At 41.6% G+C, this 21,807-nt stretch overlaps 3 protein-coding genes across 15 annotated transcripts in view; all 3 read right to left on the bottom strand.

Moving 5' to 3' along the window:
* Window positions 1–38: 38 nt before the first annotated feature.
* LOC105209787 (facilitated trehalose transporter Tret1) lies at window positions 39–3,750 on the bottom strand. The gene is made up of 8 exons (XM_054227279.1): window positions 3,437–3,750; window positions 1,916–2,148; window positions 1,720–1,850; window positions 1,469–1,661; window positions 1,170–1,323; window positions 886–1,100; window positions 513–779; window positions 39–445 (listed from the first exon to the last, which is right to left on the bottom strand). The coding sequence occupies exons 1-8, from the start codon at window positions 3,483–3,485 to the stop codon at window positions 299–301; spliced, it is 1,389 nt and encodes a 462-aa protein (XP_054083254.1). The 5' UTR covers window positions 3,486–3,750; the 3' UTR covers window positions 39–298.
* A 1,242-nt stretch (window positions 3,751–4,992) lies between these two features.
* LOC128919781 (facilitated trehalose transporter Tret1-like) lies at window positions 4,993–7,347 on the bottom strand. The gene is made up of 6 exons (XM_054227278.1): window positions 7,029–7,347; window positions 6,747–6,976; window positions 5,993–6,667; window positions 5,747–5,935; window positions 5,421–5,486; window positions 4,993–5,342 (listed from the first exon to the last, which is right to left on the bottom strand). Exons 1-6 carry the CDS (start codon window positions 7,084–7,086, stop codon window positions 5,124–5,126), a joined length of 1,437 nt encoding a protein of 478 aa, XP_054083253.1. The 5' UTR covers window positions 7,087–7,347; the 3' UTR covers window positions 4,993–5,123.
* Window positions 7,348–9,654: 2,307 nt separating this feature from the next.
* Window positions 9,655–21,807, bottom strand: part of LOC105209683 (protein split ends) — a 55,778-nt gene continuing 43,625 nt past the window's right edge. For 11 of the 13 annotated variants that reach the window (XM_054227271.1, XM_054227264.1, XM_054227268.1 and 8 more), the window contains 6 exons: window positions 15,414–21,770; window positions 15,219–15,331; window positions 14,566–14,800; window positions 14,086–14,484; window positions 13,683–14,020; window positions 9,655–13,579 (listed from right to left, as the gene is read on the bottom strand). In XM_054227271.1, coding sequence (XP_054083246.1) covers window positions 13,292–13,579; window positions 13,683–14,020; window positions 14,086–14,484; window positions 14,566–14,800; window positions 15,219–15,331; window positions 15,414–21,770 — 7,730 coding nt within the window. In that variant the 3' untranslated portion in view covers window positions 9,655–13,291. Of the gene's footprint in view, window positions 13,580–13,682; window positions 14,021–14,085; window positions 14,485–14,565; window positions 15,024–15,218; window positions 15,332–15,413; window positions 21,771–21,807 lie in introns of those variants that run through there. The other 2 variants (XM_054227267.1, XM_054227273.1) reach the window with 2 other exon arrangements.

The raw sequence follows: 21,807 nt of genomic DNA, 5'->3' as shown, positions 1-21,807 counted from the left end.
TTTTTTCCTCCCTCCCAAAGAGCACAAACACAAGCAAGTTTATATCACCAAGAGGTTTCGTCAAACCCCAGTCCATTAAAGTATGTATATTAAAATATGTAAATAAATCATATAACAAAAACAAATACTCTTTCAAGTAACACTTGAATAAATTACAGTCCATTTGAGTGAAGTTTGTACAATACGGTACTAAATACTTGGCAAACAAATGCAGAAACAGTTTTTCCTCAACTTTCGGTTTCTTCTAAACATAACTTAAACAAACAGAAAATAAAATTAAAAGTACTTGTCAATAATACTATAAACTCTCGAGGATTTCCTCAATGGTTTTGCCTTTAGTTTCGGGTACAAAGAAGTAGATGAATATGATACCAATAATGCATATGCCAGCGAATGCGAAGACCATACCGTGCATACCCAGCACTTCGACCATTAACGGCAAAAACTGTGAACATATAGAGACATGGTAGAGTTTGTATAGATGTGTGGAACAATTCAATCGCAGAACCCACCTTTAGCATAATTAAACCGGCGATCCACATCTGGATCATGCAAACCATTGAGCCCATGCTGCGCAATTTCGGTGGAATGATTTCCGCTATGACCACGTAGGGCAGCGTCATCAAACCCACACTCGAAATGAATATTGTGAATGAGAAGCTCACCACTGGCACCCAAGAGAAATCATGCACGTCGTAGCCGAGCACAGTCAGGTACGTGTACACACCGAATATGATATGCCCCAAAGTAGTGCCAAGCGTTGAAATTAGCAGCAAAAACTGTAAATGTGCGAATATAATTAACTCCACGAGCACGAAATTTTGTCGGCATAACAGTATTGAGTTCCGAGTATCGGTTAACTTTAATTTAGAAACTTTTACTCACCTTCCTACCAGCGCGCTCCACCAGCAGCGTTGACGCATAGGATCCAACCAACTGAATTACGCCAACTATGATGGCCGACACTGTGGGCGAAAGACTGGAGCCAGACTCTTGAAAAATGTTGGCAGAATAGTTGAGCATCGCAAAACAACCCGAACACTGCATCAAAGTGATGATGATGATACCGATCAGGAATGCTTTACGTGTCGTGGGATCATCTGCAATTGAATGACACGAAGAACTTTTAGGAATAATTCGTTACGGATGGAAAAGTCCACTGAACTTACTTATATCCTTCCAGGATATTGAATTGCTTTCTTCGTCGTCATCGCTCTGTTTGACATCCCCCTTCAGCTTATCCAACTCGAATTTGAAGTGCTCGGGCCACTCGTGTGACATTGCTCGTATATTGCGAAAGTATTTCAATGACTTCTCAGCTTTCTGGAATTTAACAAATTATTAGATTTGACTTAAGTTTAAAGTACCAAATCGAAGATTGCCAATCAAATGCTTTGTTGGCACGTGTCTTTGAGAAATTATCTTCAATAGTCCCCATATACACAAAAAGAAGAGGTGGATAACTTACCTTAATCTTATTGTTATTCAGCAGGTGTTGAGGAGTTTCTTTTAGAAAAGAGAAGCAAAGCAGGAACACGACGCTCAGCGAAGATATGATCCAAGCTACCACGTCATAGGTAAAGAAATGGCCCAGAATGAATGCGCAGAGTATGCCGAAATTGAACGTCAACATTAGCATTGTTCCCAAAATACCGCGAACGCTGTTAAGACACATATTATAATTATCAAAAAAAAAAAACCAAGAATTCTCAAACTCACTGATCTTGCGCGAACTCGGTAGTGTATATAGGTATAACAGTAAATATGCCACCTCCAGAGAAACCGCCGAAAACGCGTGCAATGCAAAGGTGCGTTGGTGTGGTCGCAAAAGGTATAATCCACCAACCGATCTACAAAGACATAAATAAGATATTTAGATTTAGCCACAATACAATAACAAGTGTTTTCTACTTACCAACGAGGGTAGCGCCACCAACAACATGCACTTCTTTCGTCCATAACGATCGGCAAACCACGAACAAAATATCGTTCCCAGTGCACCTCCCACACAAACCATGGAACCCACCCAGCCAACGTCGGAACTCGACATGGGCCCCGTCGCGAGCGGACTCTCGCTGGACTGCAGCTTCAAGAAACTTGCGGACGGCCAGCCGCAGAAGCCTCCATACGATATCGTAATAATATTAACTGTTGATAAAATATACCCAGTTAAATGAACGTAGATGGAAAGAGAGGGAGAGAGAGAAAGAGGAAAAGATAAAGTAATGAATGTCAAGTAGATTAGATCTACGCAAATAACTCAGAAAATGACGAAACCCTTTTAGTTTATGGTGTTGGAAAAATAATTATTTACTTATTTTTGCTTAGGCTGAAAAGAAATTTATGAGTGTCTTGAAGAGCTTAGTAAGTTGAAAAAAGTTATTTTTAATACAAAACACAAAAATAAGTGATTTAGCTTGGATCCAGATAGTAGGAGATTATCCCAACAAATCTTAAAGATTTATGCGGACAATAAATTTGAAAAAAGTAGAGTTGTCTAAAAATGGAAAGTTTGGATTTACTGCGTGACACCATATGTGTGAGAGAGCTCAGCAACAAAACCTTATAAAATCCAATTTTGCTACTGACAACTAATTTGTGTACTAAAGTAATTAAAATGCGACAGTATGAAGCGAAGGAGTTAATCAGAGGGAGTCTTAGACTGTACGGGACGTCCTCATCCAAAAGATTACAATGTAATATCAAAGCTATGGCTCCAAACTTGCGATGGGGATTTTAGTAAAAATTCCTAAATACGAATTTGTACAATTAATGTGAAGAATGTGACGCAACCCTTGACTTGTGACAGCAGACATTTGAAGTGTTCAACTTTTCTTCCAGACGGAATTCACAATTCCAGAATTTGCGTCGTTATAAAGCGCAGACCACGGCATGCACTAATGGCGCCAACAACGCTAAACCTATCCACACCCCACCCTCACGTGCCCACTCTCAGTGCCGCCAAACGTCGAGCAAAGTTTACACGCTTTTTGCACACACACGACAGCACACTCAATGGACGCACTTAATATGTGAAGAGCCTCACGGCAATCGGTACCACATTAAAGGCGTTTGGAGTATCACTTAGGGAATTCTTCGCAGTTTCATTTCTTATCTACCACTTATGTTAATCCGCCAGGCGCGTTGCGATACTACATTGCAGAGGCGTAGCTATGCCCTGATTCACCGGGATCACAGCGATGAGCTGTTGGTACTTCCACATACCGAATGCAAAGTCTCTTCCAGCAGCGACTGACCTTGATCCTTATTTGGCTGTTTGGATTTGAATTAAGAGGACCCGATTCACAATCAAATGCAGTTCGAAATTATTACAAAAACCATATGCGTCACAGGAATTAGAATTATTTCTGTGATTTATTGAAAGTAATGAGAGAATCCTTCAATATAGTTTAGTTTAGTAGGCCACAATACTAACCACAAATGCCAGCCAGATACTGGTACTTCGATTGATTTCCCTCTGTCATCGTTCCGGCAGGATTCTCTTTTTCCTCACCAATTATCACATTCACTAGCCCAAAAGTTAGACGAGTCCAGAATTTTTCACTAGTACTTTCAACTGTAATCCACAAGTTGTTAAGTATTTGAATTGGATTTTAAAGATCAGCGCGCAATTAGGAGTTTAGTTTCACTTCATTTATTCTTACTGCTCGCTTATTTCTAACGTGTTACGGTCTGTACTCGGCGAGCTGTCAGCCAACTGTGCGGACCGTCTTTGGTGGTAGCGCTGTTTTACAGTCGCATTTTCAGACCAGCTATGTTCTGATGAAGTTGGCAGTGGTGCGAGAAAGATTAACTAAAAATAAAAACAAAAGTGGCTGCAAATGTTTGCGTATATTCTTGAGTTCGCAACAATTTGTTTTGAAGCCCCTACGCCTTGCGGCATCGTTCTTATCACAACTCATTCAAATTCCACTTTCGTCTAAAACCCCCACTTATGATATACTACACTTAATCGCGTGACTAAATTAAACGCAAGTGTAAAATCTTCCATCAGTACTGTTATATTTAACTGACAGATAAACGATTCCGGTAATTATGCTCCGACCATAACAAACGTAGTCAGTATGGTGACAATACAATTCAACGCTATCGAGAAAGTTTCTACGAGTTTGTGGTCCGAACATATGTAAGTATGTTAGTTTGATAAAAGAAATTATTGTTCAATATTCACGGTTCTTGTTTGCAAACGTGTGACTCTGAGTAAAGCAATTCAATTATTAGCTATTCCATTTATTGTTGTACAAGTGATACTTTGGATTGATGAGCCGAGTTTGTGCTTATTATTTTAGTCATCACTGTATGTATTAATGAATTACAGTTTGCATTTTTATCTCATTACATTTTGCGATTCTTTATAATTTAATAACAAGATCAAAACCGGCATTCCTAAACGAAGTCAATTCTAGAGAGGCACACAAAATCGATGCCGGCGCTTATATACCCTAAACGAAGTCATATCATATACATATGTACAAACCTATCTATCCCAAATGACTCAAAAGTAGATTGTTGTTGTTCATAAATCCAGATACGCTGAAACCGCGTAGAACCGGACCTGACCACTTCGCAGCAATATTTGGTGCGCCCTTATACTTCTACTATTCCTTATAAATATCGGACCAATGTTTTATTACCATTGAAAGGTATAGAATGTATATATATATGCAAATGTGCTTAATCACCATGTGACATTTACTCCATACACACATTCAAACGCACAAAGCATCGAAGTTCAATGAAAATTTGGTCTGTTTGTACTCTGGTCACGCGAGTTGTAAATATGTTTTGTACGCAGAATTGAAAATCACACATTGCAACATACGGCTTGGACCGCAGCGATTATGCATCGAGTAAACCTGAAACCGAAATGGGTTAGGCCAAAACGTAAGGAGGCGCATATTTCAAAGAAAAAACACAGATCCTTTCCCCACATATATCTTCATCGAATCAGCAAAATAAAACGCAAAGTGCTTCTAATAAACAAATATTTCTTCTTTAGAATTTTGGTTTATATCTTCAAAAAGTTTACACAAAATTTTCTCTCTAAAAAAATATAATTCTAACGTACAAAAAATCGTTTGTCCAAGATTGGCTTAAGTAACTCAGTAACGCTCTAAATGGATTTGTCCAATTTGTGGCACATTGTTTTTGGAAATTCCCGACTCACTGCCGTACCCCCACCTATGTTGCAGTTCTTCGAGCGACTTTCCTAACGTCTCCGGCAGCGCGAATAGAGCTAACAACGCAATGCTGACACAACCAACACCGAAGATGATGAAATATCCATGGAGTCCGATTGCAGATTCAAAAGACTGAAAATACTTTTAGAATGCGAATACAATTAGTTAAATCGCATCACCATGTAATACGCTATGTACGCTATATCTCGTATAACTTACATGTACCAAAATGAAAGTAATCAGCCACGAGAAGCCCCAGGAAACACTCGTTAAAGTAACACGCAACTGCAAAGGAAATCAAACGATAAAAAGACGATTGTCATACAGATTTTAGATCAGTCATGTTTTCGAAAGACTGTCAGCGATGAAAGGTCGTCAAAAATCTAATCCCCCTTGTACTGAGTGTGTGAAACAAAGTTGCAGTCGAAGCCTTTAGAATATCAAAATAAAGGCTACTAGTAACAATACGTTTTGCGAGATCTTCTGAAGAAGCAAGCTTAAGTCTCAACTCAACTCTCAATTCAATAGACAATCGTTTTACATACCTTCGAGGCCAACATTTCACTAGGCAGCAGGGAAATTAAGGGGTACATGCCCAAGTTAGCAAAAAACACATGAAGCAGCAGCAAAATGGAGGCAAACCAACGCAGTTCTTCTTTCACTTCTAACGCTACACAAATCGCCAAACAAATCGATGCAAAGCCACAGGTCAATGCCGAAACAAATAAGAGCATCTGAAATGTTAGTCAATTAACTCTCAGAAATGTCAGCATTCTAAGCCAAAGCCTTACCCTTCTCCTCACTACCGGCGCGAGCCAAACGGTGATTGTGGCTGCCACAAATTGTACAAGGGCCAAAATGGAGGCACTTATGTCTGTGGGACAGTTAACGAAGACGTCGTTCATGAGTATCAGATCCGACCATGCGAGTATTACGTAGATACCGCTTAACTGCACGCCTACAAACAGCACCAGGGTACAGAGCGTGGCTTTGCACAAATAGACGCAAGGTACGTGCTCCTGAGCTATGACACAAGTCTCCATGTTGCTCTTGAAACCGCCCAATTCACATAAGAACTCCGGTCGATTGCGATCGTCAATACTGCGCACACCACGAAACCAACGCAAAGACTTCTCCAGTCTGGGCACATCACCCCTCCGCATGTAGAAGTATGGACTCTCCTGACTAAAGGAGAATAATATGGTGAAGGCACAAGAGATGCACACCGCCACCACGGCCACATAATCGTACTGCAAGTGCTGGCCCAGCAGGAACCCGATAAGTATGCCCATTGTGCGCCACTGCTCGATAGTGGTGATCAGTGCGCCACTATTGTTTTCCTCCGCTATCTCCGTTATGAATATGGGCAGGGCGGTGAGTGCGGCGCCAGCGGCCATTCCAGCCATTATGCGGGACGAATAGATGTGTAAAATGTCAAACGCGAAGTGCATACAAAACCAACTGGACTGAGGCCAAAAGATAAGAGACGTTGTAGACAATCGTTGTAGAAATTATGATGGCAGCAATGCCTAAATGTTAGCTTACGATTTGCAGTAGACCGCTAAGAAGCAGCACCCCTTTTGGTCCGATTTTCTCCACTAGATACCCGCTAAAGACTGCGCTCAAGGCAGCGCTGATAAATACACTGCTGCAGATCCACGTTACGTCATCTACGTTGGCAATATGGTTCAGTGGGGTCTGCTCGTCCATGTAGAGCCGCATATGCGCTGGCGTAATGCCAAGCATAATGCCAAAGTTCAAGCAGAGTATGTTACCTAAAATATCCCGTTAATAGAAGTGCGATGCTACGATATTCAACCATATTACCGACAATTGTCGCGATCCTCTGGATCGTGGCACCTTTCAAATCCTTTGGTAGACACATTATTTTCGCTCTTCGCTCCTCACCTCTATATCACAGTATATAACTGCGTTGCAGACTCTATGTTAGTTCGCTCGTCCAACCGTCCCAGTGCGCTCGTGTTTCTCATCTGCTTCCTTTGCGCTTTTGATATCGTTTAATAAGCCGTCCGATTGTCTAGTTTACAGTTGAAAACGTCAAATGAGTGTGTCGTGTTCTGTCGTCGAAACACAATTGCCACAATTGCCTCAATTATGTGCGTGTAGGGTTTTGCTTTTTTACTACTTTCTGTCGCCGGCAAGTGATGCCGCAATGCCAACAGACAATTCGCCCAGAGCCACAGCCAGTAGCTGGCAATAATGAATGGCAGTAGCTCCGCACTCTTAGTGTCATTCTCAGTGTTTGTTGATGTTTACAAAACGTGTGTACACAACCGTTCGTCTGATAACTGTGGATGAGATGCTAGGCGATAAGAACTATTGGTTTAACCTCCGTCGTGATTCATGAAATGCAACGATTTTCGCACTAGCAGAACGAACACGCTTGGCCACAATATTATCATTGATCAAATGCAAAAAATAGAAGGAAAACAGTTATGTATTCGCCCACATTTATGTAGGTTAGGAAAACCACCAGGGAAACTGTAGCCGAGAACAGCCCAGCTGACAATTTGGCAAAGAGATTCCGCAATTATAAACGTTGCATGTTACGAATCTTTAGCTGAAAGGCTCATAGCCTCCCATAGATGTATTTATATTATGAAATTTGAATAGTTTTTTTCGCATAAAAAGAGGGCCAGTCAGTCACCCGTTAGCTCAGTGATTTGTCTCAGTATGCAATATAATTTAGGTTATCCATATTTTAAGTGCAACACGATTTGCAGACCGAAAGTCTGATGTTGGCAACAGAAAACCAGTACTATCTCTTAAGGAAGTAATTTTTCGCCGGTTTCGAAATGGCTCCGTGTCGTGGGGGTAATCCGTTTGCCTCAAGCCACCATAACGGCATAATTTTAAAACACTAGTCGGTGCGTTATTTTCAACACTATAGATTTGATGCTCTAAAATGTCACCCTTTATGCTTGAAGCGCCATTAATTAATTATTAATTACTTTGTTACACATCGACAATTGAAAATGTCATAAATTTATATTGTTTATTATTATTTTTGGTGTTGTTGGCATCCCAACGAACTGTTTAATATGATCATAGTACTACACGTAGATATATGTATTTAATATCCAAGAGTATCCACGACTTGCGTTTCAATGTAGAATTAATTATTAATAAATAAAATGCTGCAGCATTGCCATGGGGGCTGCGCATTCAAATATGTGTGTGTGTGTCTGTCAGTGAGCTGTGCGCTCAAACTCAGTTAAGGTTGTGTACAATTTTAAAGCAAAGTACTTTTTTTCGATAAAATAAAAAAAAACGTTTGGTATTGGTTCGCCTTATTTCAAATCCCACATAGTACATACATACACATCTACACTTAACATAGGGCGCCACATATCCGCTCTGCTCTGAAATTCCTAAATTTTGAAATGCGCTGAAATGCCTCCGAAAATATAACAATATCATAAATAACGGGATTTTAGGTTTGTGTCTTCGGTGCATGTCGACAACATGTTGCTGAGGACAGATATCCAAGAAATGTTTATAAACACAGGGTAAATGAATTCAGAGAATCTCAGGAAAAATTGACTACAAAGCTAAAACATTAGAACATCACTGGCTTCCTAAATAACGCAATAGCAATCTAATGCGTCTAACCAACAGAAACGTAAACAACAACAAAAATCTTAATAACAACAATAATAATATCAGCAATAAGAAAAAATGAGAAAGCCACCGTCATTTAATGTGTTTAATATTCTTTTCATTTATTTCAATTGAATTTTACGTCAATTTAATTATAATATTTATCCATACAATTATTAATAATATTTACATTTCTCTTTCGGTTTACCTCATCACACACAAAACGTTTACATTTTCTTTCTTCTCAGTTATGTAGCTTTTATGTTTCCCAATGTTTGTTATTTGTTATGTATTTATTAAGTATTGTTTTATTAAATTTGTTTCATTTACGATTTTAGAACGCCTGTTACTAATTAATATATCTCTTTACATAGTACATATATGTGTGTGTGTTTGTATAATCTTTATGGTGTTCAATAAATTGTTTTTGTAATTTACAACTTGTGATAACACATACTCATACATATCTGTATATGTGTATGTTTGTTTATATCTCTAGTTTATTGTTTGTAGATCTCTTTGCAGCTTTGAATTGATCGATTCAAAATCATATATATGAACTGTTTTATTTCTATATTATTTAGGTTTTAACGCTTTTAAAGAAATTGGAACTCAGCGAGTCTTATTTATGTCTACACCCTTCGTATGTATGTATGTATGTATATCTGCTGTGATGCTGCTTCAGTGAATTTTTAGTTTTCCAGTGGCATAGCCTTGAACTGGAGTGGTTGGTTGGTTGGTTGCTTGCTTGGTGATTATATTCGTAAGTGTTTTACTTTTCAAGTATTTTCTATATATGTTTCTAAACTTTTTAACAATTACACTTATAGTCTGAAATTTTGCTATTTATTTTTATTCATTTAATGAGTAGGGAATATTTCACTTTCGCATTGGTCATAACTATTATTATACAATAATTTTTAGTTTTATTTTGCTATTACACGATAATTATTCAACTCACATACATACACATGCTCGCACTACTGCTTAGGAATCCTATAATTTTATTTATACGAATATATGCTGAACTGGCCGTAATGCATGCCAGACATATACGCAATAGCTGCGATTTGTGTTGCATTGGCGAGCGGGTTTTTCTGGTCTTCAATGCCCCACATGCCCCATTCAAACTACAAGTCGCTATGGACTCAGGCAACTAAAAATTCCACAGGGAATGAAAAAAGAAAATCTCAAATAGTATATGGGGCACCGTTTGGTAAAACGAAAGTCTTCGGAACAACTTCCAAAGGGAACGCAATGAACTAATATAGAACATTTGACATTTATTGATTTACCAAAATGAAATGAAAAGTAATTAAAATGCATCTGGGACAAAACCATTTGCGGATTCAAATTCTATTTGAAGGCTCCGGGTCGCGCCCCACACACTCCACTCGTATAAACTAAATATTTTCGAAAGGCGAAACTTGTCAAGTCAAAAACCAAAAATTAAACGGCTTATTTAATTTGTTGTAAGAAAAAATAACAGAAAATTTATTGTATTTCCTTGTAGTTTCTTGTTTATAAAATTAAAGAGAAACTTCTTGCATGTTACAACTTAAAACGTATGTATGTATTGATAATATTGAAACTTATTTACTTTGTATCTTTTAAATTATTTATGCAAGTATGTGTATAATATATATATATATTTTATATTTGTATATTTATCTTCTTTATGCAATGGGGGGGGGGCGGGTGCAGATTTGTTTCACTTACGCACTTCCCGGTTTTATTATTCATTTATACGCATATGTATGTAAGCACACATATGCTGATTTTAATATTATACAGTAACTTTATTACTTCTTTTCACCTCTTCAACTACTACATGGTACAGTATCCTTCTTATTTCATTTAATTCATATTTTTTTTCAATTTTTCTCTGTTTTCTTCTTTTTCTTTTTTTGTTTTTGTAATCATTTGACAAACGCCACTTTGGGTGCTTTGCATTTTATGATTTTCATTTGTTCTAACACTATAATAAAAACTATTTTTACGATTAACTGTACATTAATTTAACATAGTTGTTTATGTGTATCTTTATTTAATAGACGCTACTGCTAATATCTCGTAAATAATTAGTTACATCAACGCTTAATATTACCAATAATTTATATATATATATATTTATGTATGTATGTATGTATATATGTAGATAATTTACACTCTATTTTTTAATATTTTACAACGTTATTCATTACCAAAGATACAGTTAATAAGAGTAGGGGAAAGGGTAGACATATTCTATTATAGAATCCCGTTAGGATTGTTATGTATAATTACTTTCATTTAATTATTTTCATTTTATATATTTACATTTTTACTTTTTCCTTGTAATAGTTCTTCTTTTCAATAGATGAAACAAAAATTTAAATAAAGCTAAAAAAGTTTGAATAATAAACAAAACATTTTGTGCAAACAAGCCGACAACAATGCAAAAGGGGAAGCAAAACTACGTCGATCCCGGTTTAAATCACACATTATTTTATAGAAACCACGCCAACAGCATGTCTAACAGTTGGTAAACAATCAACGCATGCCGCTGGAGCACTCTCTATGGATTCCTCGCAAGGCACAGAAGGTTACCTGTTGCGCAAAACAACAACAAAATTGTGCGCCTTACAAGAGATAATTGTGCATCCGAAACGAACGAATGTCTTTGTATATAGTATCATAAATGGCAGTGATGAAATTAAAGTTAAAGTTAAAGTGAAGAAATTGGGAACATTTTTCTTATTTTTCTTTTGACAAGGTGGGCAACTGAAAAGTGCAGCCGATTCTATGTAACATCTTATTAGAGTACGAAATATGGCTTACGAAACGCATATCAAGCGAAAAATTAAAGTTAATTGTTTTGGAATAAATGAGCGTGAAGTCTTAGTAACTCATTTGGGACTCTGGGTGAAGTTATGCCGTTGCATATGTGTTTGAATGCGCAAGTGTTCTGCTTAAACGATATGAATATTATGTATGAATGTGTATGTAAGACTACAAGCAGCTTCCAGTATTAGTTTTAGTTTTCCCTTATGTTTTTCTGTTTTTGGCATTTGAACTTACATTGTAACAAGCATCTAAGGGCATTCTCAGAACCTCATAATTGTTAGTAAATTAATCATAAACATAAACACACATTCGCACATAACACAGTCGTGAACCGTCGATGTACGCTTGAATTCATAAAAGTGTGCGTTCGATTCCCACAAGACTCCTCTCCTTTCCCTCCCGCGTCATGGAGATTTTACACAATCTTATAAACTCAAGCGCATCGAGATTATGTTTTCTAGTTGGAACTGGAATTTTAAATGTGTTCTCATGTGTTGTTGTTGTGTTGTAGTATAGCCGTCAGCTTTGTTCCCCTTTTCATTGTTGTGCACATATATACATAGACTAGGCATAATGAAGTAATTTCGGTTTTGATTTGATTCCAATGCAAAAACAAAAATTACAAAATCTAATTTTCATATGCTCTGTCCGCAGTTGTTGTTGTTGTTGGAAATAAAGCAAAAATTAAGATGTAAACTTTTCTTTAGTTTGAGATCAAATATATAAATTACAAATTTTCATTGTTGAAATCCATAAAATTAGTTTAATGTTTTACTCTCACTAAAATTATTATAATTATTCCGTACTTTCTCTTTTTCTTTTCTTTTCTTTTCTTTTCAATTCTGTACTACGAAAACACTAAGGAAATTTTTACCCGTAAAACTATTGCGGTGTCAAAAACAAATATATGTATGTATGTATGATCTATATATATAATTAATAAGACAAAAACTAAAGAGGTATTCACAAAGCTTATAACAATTTGCTTAAAAGCATAAAAATAAAATTTCTATACATTTTTAACAAGTTCATATACTTATTTCTTTTCTTTTCTTTTCTTCTGTTCTGTTTTGTATTATTTACGATTTTTGCTTATTTTTTGCATGCTTTACTTGTTGTTTTTGTTGAGTGCGCGAATTACGAATACCTCTTTTGGAATATTTGCGCGCACTTCCGTATAATTGTACGGAGTTTGCTTGCTTTCTTTCAATATATGTTGTATTAAGTTGGACATATTGCTATTTCGCCAGCTTGAGCATCTCTCAGTCTCGTTCCACAGCCTACCAAAGGACCTGATAACATTTTCACTTTCTTCTTAGCATTCAATGGTGTGTTATTTGGGAACAGCTTGCTTCTGGTCGAAACAGCAAATTTACTCTTTCTTCGCAATATGTGCATGTGTGTATTCGGTTTTCACGAATGTTTCCGATTTGTAAATCTAATTTGATGTTTGTTTTCATATATTTCTTGTGGTCATATTTGATGCAGAGCATATGCATTTAAAACACAAGGACTCTGTTGTTTTCCTGTGGTCGAAGGTAGTCACTGCTCAAACTGCTCAGCCCTTCTGCGTATTATATGCTCTGGAGCAAAGTCAGTTGATTTTAGCCGGCTTGCGGCTTTCCATCATTGTGTTTGGCCATTTAGACAGTTGCGATCACTATTAGCAAATGCGCAATCTCAGCCACTCGGTTCTTCAAATCAGGCGCAGCCCGCTCCAAGTTCTCATTGGCGAAGTCGCATGATGGGAATATGTGCACGACATATGCCGCTTGCTCACTGCCTGGTATAGGGATGTTCACTATACCCGCCGCCATTTTCTGCTGCAAGTAGGTGATGAAACCGGTCTGCAAGTTACGCGATTGCTGCAGTACATCGGCGTGATCACGTCCACAAGGCAGAGCCAGAAGCATGCAATGCTCATTTTCGTACTGTAAAAAAAGACCGTTGGTAATATTGAAGACATTGTCACTTGCAATTTCTTTGCTATACAAATATACACTTTTCAATTTGCGGTTAAGAATTTCGACTCACCTGCATCTTTTTAGCCACACCCTCCAGCTGTGTCTGTTCCAGTCGCATACGCTGTGCTATGCGCAGTGGCGGAGTGCTGCCGTCGCGATTGCATGGCAGCGATGCGCGCGCAACATGTGGGTTTCCGAACACGAAATGCATTTGTACAGCCGCTTGATCTGTCTTCAGCGCCAAAAGTCCTTGCCACATGACTGGGTAGCGTCGCAGCAGCGTGAGCAGCGAGTCGGCCGCTGGTGGCTGTGCCACAGGGGTGTTGGCGTGAGGCGGCGTCGCCACTTGCATGTTTCTCGCTTGCACTGCGACCTGTTGTCCTGCTTGCAAATTATCCATATTGGAGTCTAGAGTAGAAAGGAAGACGGTAATAATGTATGCTCGTAAAAGTAAGTATTTGTAGAGTTCTTACTTGTCATAGCTAGGCGTTCCTTTTCGCGCTGCAACTGTTGTGCTTCTCGTTCACGCTGCTCGCGTTGCTCCCGTTCATGCTCCATCAATTGGGCAGGATGCAAATGCGCTACTGCCGTTCCTGGCGGAGGCACATTAACATTGCCACCTCCAACGTTCGGTGTGGTCGTTGTCAACTGTGCGTTTGGTGCACCCACGAATGGGCTCGTTGCTCCAGCGCCGGGTGGAGGCACTGCTACCGGCATCGGTTGGGCCACAACGCTGTGCGCTGGAACTGAACGATGTGCAGGCGGTGGTTCGATCGGCAATTGCCGGCCACCCTCGTAAAATGCTCGCTCCGTGTAATGTGGGTGTGGCAAACGGGTGTTGTGTACATACACTTGCGCCACTTGTGGCGAATCTGTTCAAATAATTTATGTGTGTGTGTGTTAACTCCGGTACTCAAACAAACGTTTTCTTAGGTTATGCAATGCGAACTTACCCGTTGCACGATCTTGGGGACTCTGCATACCATGCGGCACGGCGATCGTGCGTGGTACGCTACCTGGTCGGCGCAGCTCCAAGGGTGGGCTGCCACCGAGCATTTTGTCATCGAATTCACCGCGTATGGAGGCATTCATAGATTCCTGTTGGTTCCGTAAGATGTGCTGATAGATGATGAATGAGTCACGTGCTGGTACTCCACGTATTCCTCCCACCGGGAAGCTAGATTCGCTCTGTTAACCGAAAATAGAATAATAATTATTTGGAATCAACCATATAAAAATTAGTATACTAAATCCACAACTAAAACAATTGTAACGGACAGCATTAAGAAAAAATAAATAAAAGATAAGTCCATTTTACCGGAGTTATAGGCGAAGCCTGCTGGTGGGCTGGTGGTGGACTTTTTGTTGCACGCGAACCAGAAGAACTGGTACAATAACTGCCAATGTCGTGCTGCGTCCACCGAAGAAATATTATAAAAAGGAACAACGATTACAACTTAGCTTTCTACTTGGGTACTTGGGAATGAGTCTCCACTTACTCATACATGTGGACATATATGTGTTTATAGCATTAGGTTAAGCTTCCAACTTAAGTCTAATTATCATATACCTTACAGTTACAAGGGGATTATGCAGCGGAACTTACCATGTTCGACTCAAATGGCGGCATGGTCATACCGGTCGGCAAGAGTAGCGGTGTCACACGAGATTGGCTCTGAGGACTTAACGTTGGAATGCTGGTGCGTATGCTACTGACGCCTATAAAAGAAATTGATGATTAAATATCGTATTGTATCGTATATTTGATTGAAATGAAGGTCACGAGAGGAGCGAAATATACCTGGTACGTTGGCATTATTATGCGGATGCTGTTGTTGCTGCGGTGCAGTCTGTTTGAGCGCGGTAGGCGATGGGTTTGCCACACTGCTGGCCAATATTTGCACTCCCTGCGCTTGTAGTGTTTGCATGGCAGCGAGAGTGGATTTGGCACCACTGACCACCGGAATGGCACCAGCTTGCAGCGGCGGTGATGCCGTCAATTGCTGATGGGATTGCTGCGATTGTAGGTGCGCTGGTGGTTTGGTTTGCAGCAACATCGTCGGGTGTTGTAGACCCATAATGCCACTTGGCTGTATAACGAGCGGAGCTGTTTGTTGATGCTGTTGCATTTGGGATTGCTGTTGTTGTTGTGACTGCATTTTGCTGCGACCCTGGTGGTGCACTGCCGTCACTCCATGTGGCAACTGAATGTGCGGATTTTGCTGTAGCTGTTGTTGTTGCTGCGTGACCATCGATACACTCACAGGCGGTTGAAGTACAGTCTGGTGCTGTTGTTGTTGTTGCTGCTGCTGTTGTTGGTGCTGTTGGTGATGTTGCTTAATAAGCTGGTTCTGTTGCTGTGGTGTTAGCAATGTTTTCTGAGGTTGTTGGTGGGGTTGCAGCTGATGCTGCTGCGACTTCGGTTGCTGAGGCAAGGACGATGCATACGTTGCTGCATGTTGCGGCGTCTTACCTCCTTGCATTGCCTGTTGCTGCTGGTGCGGCGGACCCGACAAAACTTCCCCAGCTTGTGAGCCAACAGATTCATTCAAGTTGACGACATGGACTGACTGTTGTGACGGCAGCTGCTGACCCATATTGGTAGGTTGCCCTTGCTTGATGACCAGTGTCTGCTGCGCTTGTTGTTGTGGTTGTTGTTGTTGCTGTTGCAGATGCTGCTGCGGTGAATTTATATTCGCCGGCACTTGCTGAGGGTTCGATGATGGAATATTTACGAGCAATTGTTGTGGTGGTGGAGGAGGGTGCTGATGCGGCTGTTGCAATGCATGACGCGTCGTTATCACATTTGAGGTGATTGAGTGATTCGAATTGGTTACCACAATATGTTTAGCCTGTTGTTGATTTAATGACGGTGGCGTAGGCTGTTGCTGTTGCTGTGGCTGTGTCTGCGAGACAATGTGGTGCGACTGTGGCAATTGCTGCGGTTGTTGCTGCTGCTGATGCAGTGTCTTTTGACTGTTGAGGACGTGCGCTTTCAGCGTAGGTGGTCGTACATTTGATGGCTGGGCGTGCATTACCACCGGACTCTGTTGCACCACAATTGATTGTTTGCTGTTAGGCGGAATCGTTGGTGTTATAGTCGTCTGGGGTTGCACTATTTGTTGTTTGATGATTACGGGTGTTGTTGATGTCTTTACGACAACACTCACAGCCGATTTGTTCAACAGGGATATGGGGTTACTCAACACTTTGGTAGTACCTTCCACCTGCAATGAATTTGAGGGGGCCGCGTGAGGAACTGTGTTGGAAGCCGAAGCCGACACCGGAGCGGTTTGCCCAACTATTTGCGATGTTTGCAAATTGTTTGTAGTAGTCGCTGCTTTGGTAATCAAGGCGGCTGTACCACGCACATCGTGCGATTGCGTAGTGTTTTCTGCCGTCGCCGCTGCAATAGCCGCCTGTACTATTTTCTTTGTGTCCAAAGGCGTTTTGTGCATAGTGGCCAATGTTGCTGCTGCTGCGGCTACTGCTGTAGCCCCTGGCAAATTGCCCTCCTTGCCATGCTGTAAATTGCCGCCGATTAGTCCCGTTACTGGATCGACAAGTGCTTTACTTACCATATCGGCGGTTCCACCGCTTCTTTTCTGCGTCGTTGGGGCAGATGAGTGACTTACAGGTATGTCGATACTTGACAGTGACGATGTAGTTGGATTGATAGTTTTCGAGACACTGTTGGCGGCAGCTAAAGACTCTATCTCCGCTGCGGCAAGTGCTTTCTTTTTCGGATGCTGTGGCATAACGTGATGTATGTGCTGTGGCATTGGCTGCGATGGCTTCTCACCATGCGCTGTGACCGGTGCAGAAGTATGCGTGGAGTGAACTATTTTTGAGGGTACTTGGATAGGTTGTTGTGATATCGGCGCTGTTGTTGCTGTTGGCGGTGCGCCTACAAGAGTTACTTGTAATGTCACTGAACTGGGAATATTCGTTGCACTACTCGTGCTAGCCGGCAACACTTCTTCATGTTCCTGCTTGGAGGGCACTGAAACGATTCTTTTATGTTGTTCATCTGTATCACTCGAAGATAGATCATTCGAGGCGTTGGTGTGTTCTGTGCTCTCTTTGCGATCCTTCGAACGTCGTGGACGCATCATCGCTGGCGATGAAGGTGGCGTTTCCATACCCGCATCCTTCTTCAAACCAACGTTTGCGTTGCGTCCAGAGCGTCTGGGCGGGGTTTGTGCGCCTTTTTGTAGTAATCCAGCAGTTATGGTGTTGCGCACTACATCTTCAATGACGTCGTCAATTGTGCAACGATCTTTTTCTTGTAAGCGCCGCGATTTTCTTGTGTGCGCCGCAGTTGCAACTTGGTCCATTGAATTTGTGGAAGATGAAGGTATAGAATGTGAAGGCTGCGGATGTCCTATTTTCGGTGCTGCTAGTGATCCAGGCACTACCATTGCCGCGGTCGTAGTCGCGGACATAGAAGTTGTTAGGATTGCATCCATGTTGGGCATATCCGGCAACTGAGACGTTGGCGCAGCTGTAGCTGTTGTAGATATTTGACTTTCACATTTGCTGCTTTCCCTCGGCTCAGACTGAACTGTTGATACCACTTTAATGGTTGATTGTTGCTGCAAAGATTGCGCCGAAGTCATTGTTGTGGCAGACACATCATCCACAACTGTCAAGTTGGTCTTTTCACTGGCTTTTACAATTGGTGCACTTTGTCCTGGTTTGATAGTCAAAATCAAACGTGGTCGGACATCGCTTCCACTAGGACTACCCACAGTTGGTGCACTATCTTTCGCAACTTTGGATTCTTCACCAGAATCATCGTGGAATTCGTATACATCCGAGTCGCTAGCGGTAGTTGATGTGGTCCTACTTGCTGCTGCATTCCGCTGCTGTGGGGGCACCTTCTTCCCATTGGCAGCTGTGTCGAATGATTCACTAACCAAATGCGTCTGGGGTGGTTGCTGTGTAGCTTGCTGTTGCTGTTGTTGTTGTTGTTGTTGTTGTAGCAAGAGGTTACGTGGCGGACGTCCTTTGCGTCCACGCATTACTGGCGTCACTGTTGCCGGTTTACGTAAACGCGTCTGTACTCCAGACACCTCATTAGGGGCAGCCGCCAACTGAGACGACAATACTGAAGTTACAGCACCGCCAGCTTGCTTCTTGCCACCCCGTGGTTGACGCCCACGCTTTGCAGTGCCTCCACGGGTGTTCACACCTAGTCGTCCCAATCCGATAGATCCCTCAGACATTACATTTGACTGCTTGGTTTCGGTTTCGTCTTCAGTTTCATGATCTGTACCAGATGTTACCGAAATGGGATTCACCAACTCTGAAGCACTTAGATTAATATGCTTCGTCGAAACATTATCAATCGGTTTTCCACTGTTGAGACCCATTGATGGATTGCCAGCTTTGGTAATTTCGTCAGCAGCCGACGTTGGGCGTATACTGGTGGTTACCTCAGTTATATTCACCGCTTGTGGGTTTCGTGTTGGCATAGAGGCGGTTGGCTTGTCGGGCTTCGCATCGACCTCCGTGTGCTGCGGAATGGTGGGCAAGCTGCGTACATTTTTATTTTCGGGCACTTCAACCTTCTTTATAACCGAGTCTAGTGTTTTTATGGTACCTAAAGAGATTGAAGCTTCATCGGCATTAAGTGCAGGCATTGATGGATCTCGTTTCTGCTGAGCAACTGTTTTGAATGTTGTCTTCTCAACACCTGCGTTGCCCTCAACGCTGCAGATCACAGACACATTTTCAGCCAGCTTCTCAACTGGCTTCTCATGACTACTGGCTACCGACAGAAGCGGTTTCTGCGCTTGTTTATTCATATCGAATGTATGAATTTGTTTGACTGTCGTAGTTGGTGCCGTTATCGGTGTTATAATTGGTGTTTCTGGTTTAATATCAGCAATATTTGGCAACTTTGGTGCATTCGATTGAGACACCGGTGTGTTAGCTGTAGTCACTGCCTGTTTGGCTGTCTCTAAAGGAGATGGGGAAGCAGGTGGTACTGGCAGCTGGAGATTGTTTGCATTTGGCGGATGTGGCTGCTTTTGCTGCTCCTTCGAAGCAGCGGACTGCAGCTGAGGAATATACTGCATTCCAGCAGCACTCATTGGGTCCAGTGGCTGCTGTTGCGCAGTCGGTGGCGTTGGCAGATGCTCCAGTTTTTGTGCGCTTTGAACAGAGCATTGTATGACATTTTGCGACAGATTGCTCGCCGATGTGGAACCGGAAATGGATGGCTGTTGGGAACGTAATATTACCAAATTTTGATGTGTAGCAGTTGGTGTGGTGTTTGGGGGGCTTACAGCTTGGCGATTCAAAGGAATTTGTTGCATTTGTTGATGCTGTTGGTATTGTTGTTGTGGTTGATGTTGCTGTTGCTGTATATTTTGCTGAGTTGGCAAAATACGTTGGCGCTGTTGTTGTTGTTGTTGTGATTGCTGTTGCGCTGTTATATGTGATGGAATGTGCTTAACTTGTTGCTGCTGCTGCTGCTGCTGCTGCTGTTGTTGTTGTTGCTGATGCTGTAATTTTTGCATTTGCATTAACTGCTGTTGCTGGTGTTGTTGTTGTTGCTGCTGCTGCTGTTGCAATATTTGCTGTTGCATTTGCTGATGATGTTGTTGGCGTTGTTGTTGCTGCTGCTGCTGTATCTGCTGTCTTTGCTGTTGCAACAAATGTTGCTGCTGCGCATATTGCGGCTGTTGTTGTTGTTGTGGTTGGTGCTGCGATTGTGGCTGCTGATGTTGCTGATAATTCGGTATTTTCGACATTGACTGTATGATTTGCGGTGAATGTCGCTGCTGCTGCACCACTTGTTGTGATTGTATACCATGTTGTTGTTGTTGTTGTACCGCAGTCGTCTGCTGATGAGTTGTCATATAAGCACCCTTAGTGTTCACCTGTCCAGCCTGCAGCGGCGGCGACATCAGAGACTGCTGTGCCTGCTGAGGCTTCACACTCACCACTTTGCTGATGATGGTGGGATGGGCGGGCAGTTGCGTCATTTTCTGCACAGTCAACGGTTGCATACCAACAGGCTCAATGGATAACTTAGCCGGTAATTGCGAAGACTGATTACGAGCATTTGTCACGTTCACGTTTATAGGAGTTGGTGACGAACTGGGATTCTTGATGCTTCCCGCTGCACTGCCACTGTCCATGGTCTGCATTTGGTGTGGTGAGTGTAGTGTATTGATGATATTGGCATTACAGCCAACTGCTGCTGAAGCAGGGCCAGAAATAACAGGACCCCCAGACACATTGGCAGATTGCGAGCTTGCATTTGGCGAGTACTGCAGTCCATGCGATTGTAGTTGTTGTTGTTGGTGCAATGAAGATGGTCGTTGTCCACCAATGTGTAACAACAATGGCTGCTGTTGGGTTTTCGCTGTTGGTACCGGTGATGCAATGGTTAGAGCAGTGGGGCTCAGCTGTCGTGTGGGGGTACTACCCCTAGACGAGTTGTGTTTATGTGGACTAAGTGGAGATGGTGAACGCACATTGATCGTGTAGGTAGGCATCGGATGACCTGCCATTTGTGTTGATTGCTGCTTCTGTTGTGTTTTAGGGGAGAGGAGAACTTGGTGCTCACCAACCGTTGACACCGCTCCACTACCACTATTCCTGGGCGAAATCAATAGATGAGGTACGGCGAAATGGGCTGCAGGCTCCGGAATGCTTATGGTGGGCGGCGTGGACAGTGCATTCGGCAATGCTGCAACAACGAACGGTTTCTTCTCTTGTTGCACATTTATCGGCGGAGAACATAATGCTCTAATATTAGCGGCTATAGATGATTGTACATTCGAGGATAATGTTGTTGTTGTGGTGGAAATTGAGCTTGAGGAAGCCGTCTTGTTATCCACAAATGAAACCGGCAAAGCTGCCCTGGGCTTGTCTTGCGCCGCGTCGACGACCATAGTTGCGGATGTTTGTACACTAATCATAGACGGCAGTACCGATTTTACCGGTTGTACAGCTGGTTGGACCAAATTACTTATAGTAGGTGGTTCCAATTTTGTTGTTTGCGGTATAATCGCTTTAACTGTCTTTTCACCAGGTTGAGAGTTTTTGTCGCCGTAAGAACTTGCTTCCAGTTTTGTAATGACTGAGCAGGGTTCATTCTGATGTTCTTGCCCTTCTGTACGGAATGGAGTTGTTGTTTTTTCTGAAGAAATTAATAAAATAAATTCATAAATTAATTG

The sequence above is a fragment of the Zeugodacus cucurbitae genome, chromosome 3 (assembly GCF_028554725.1).
Source record: "Zeugodacus cucurbitae isolate PBARC_wt_2022May chromosome 3, idZeuCucr1.2, whole genome shotgun sequence".
Taxonomy (NCBI): domain Eukaryota; kingdom Metazoa; phylum Arthropoda; class Insecta; order Diptera; family Tephritidae; genus Zeugodacus; species Zeugodacus cucurbitae.
Note: the sequence above shows the minus strand (reverse complement) of the source record. Positions and strands in the feature narration are given on the sequence as shown.

What these genes read in the sequence shown, in the direction of transcription:
- LOC128919781 (XM_054227278.1), bottom strand. Translation starts at nt 7,086, where the DNA reads ATGTGTCTACCAAAGGATTTGAAAGGTGCCACGATCCAGAGGATCGCG. An exon ending in GTGAAATGTTGGCCTCGAAG is followed by an intron (nt 5,487 to 5,746) that starts GTATGTAAAACG and finishes TTTCCTTTGCAG; the next exon opens with TTGCGTGTTACTTTAACGAG. An exon ending in TTACTTTCATTTTGGTACAT is followed by an intron (nt 5,343 to 5,420) that starts GTAAGTTATACG and finishes GCATTCTAAAAG; the next exon opens with TATTTTCAGTCTTTTGAATC.
- LOC105209787 (XM_054227279.1), bottom strand. Translation starts at nt 3,485, where the DNA reads ATGACAGAGGGAAATCAATCGAAGTACCAGTATCTGGCTGGCATTTGT. An exon ending in AATATCCTGGAAGGATATAA is followed by an intron (nt 1,101 to 1,169) that starts GTAAGTTCAGTG and finishes ATTCAATTGCAG; the next exon opens with ATGATCCCACGACACGTAAA. An exon ending in TGGAGCGCGCTGGTAGGAAG is followed by an intron (nt 780 to 885) that starts GTGAGTAAAAGT and finishes GCACATTTACAG; the next exon opens with TTTTTGCTGCTAATTTCAAC.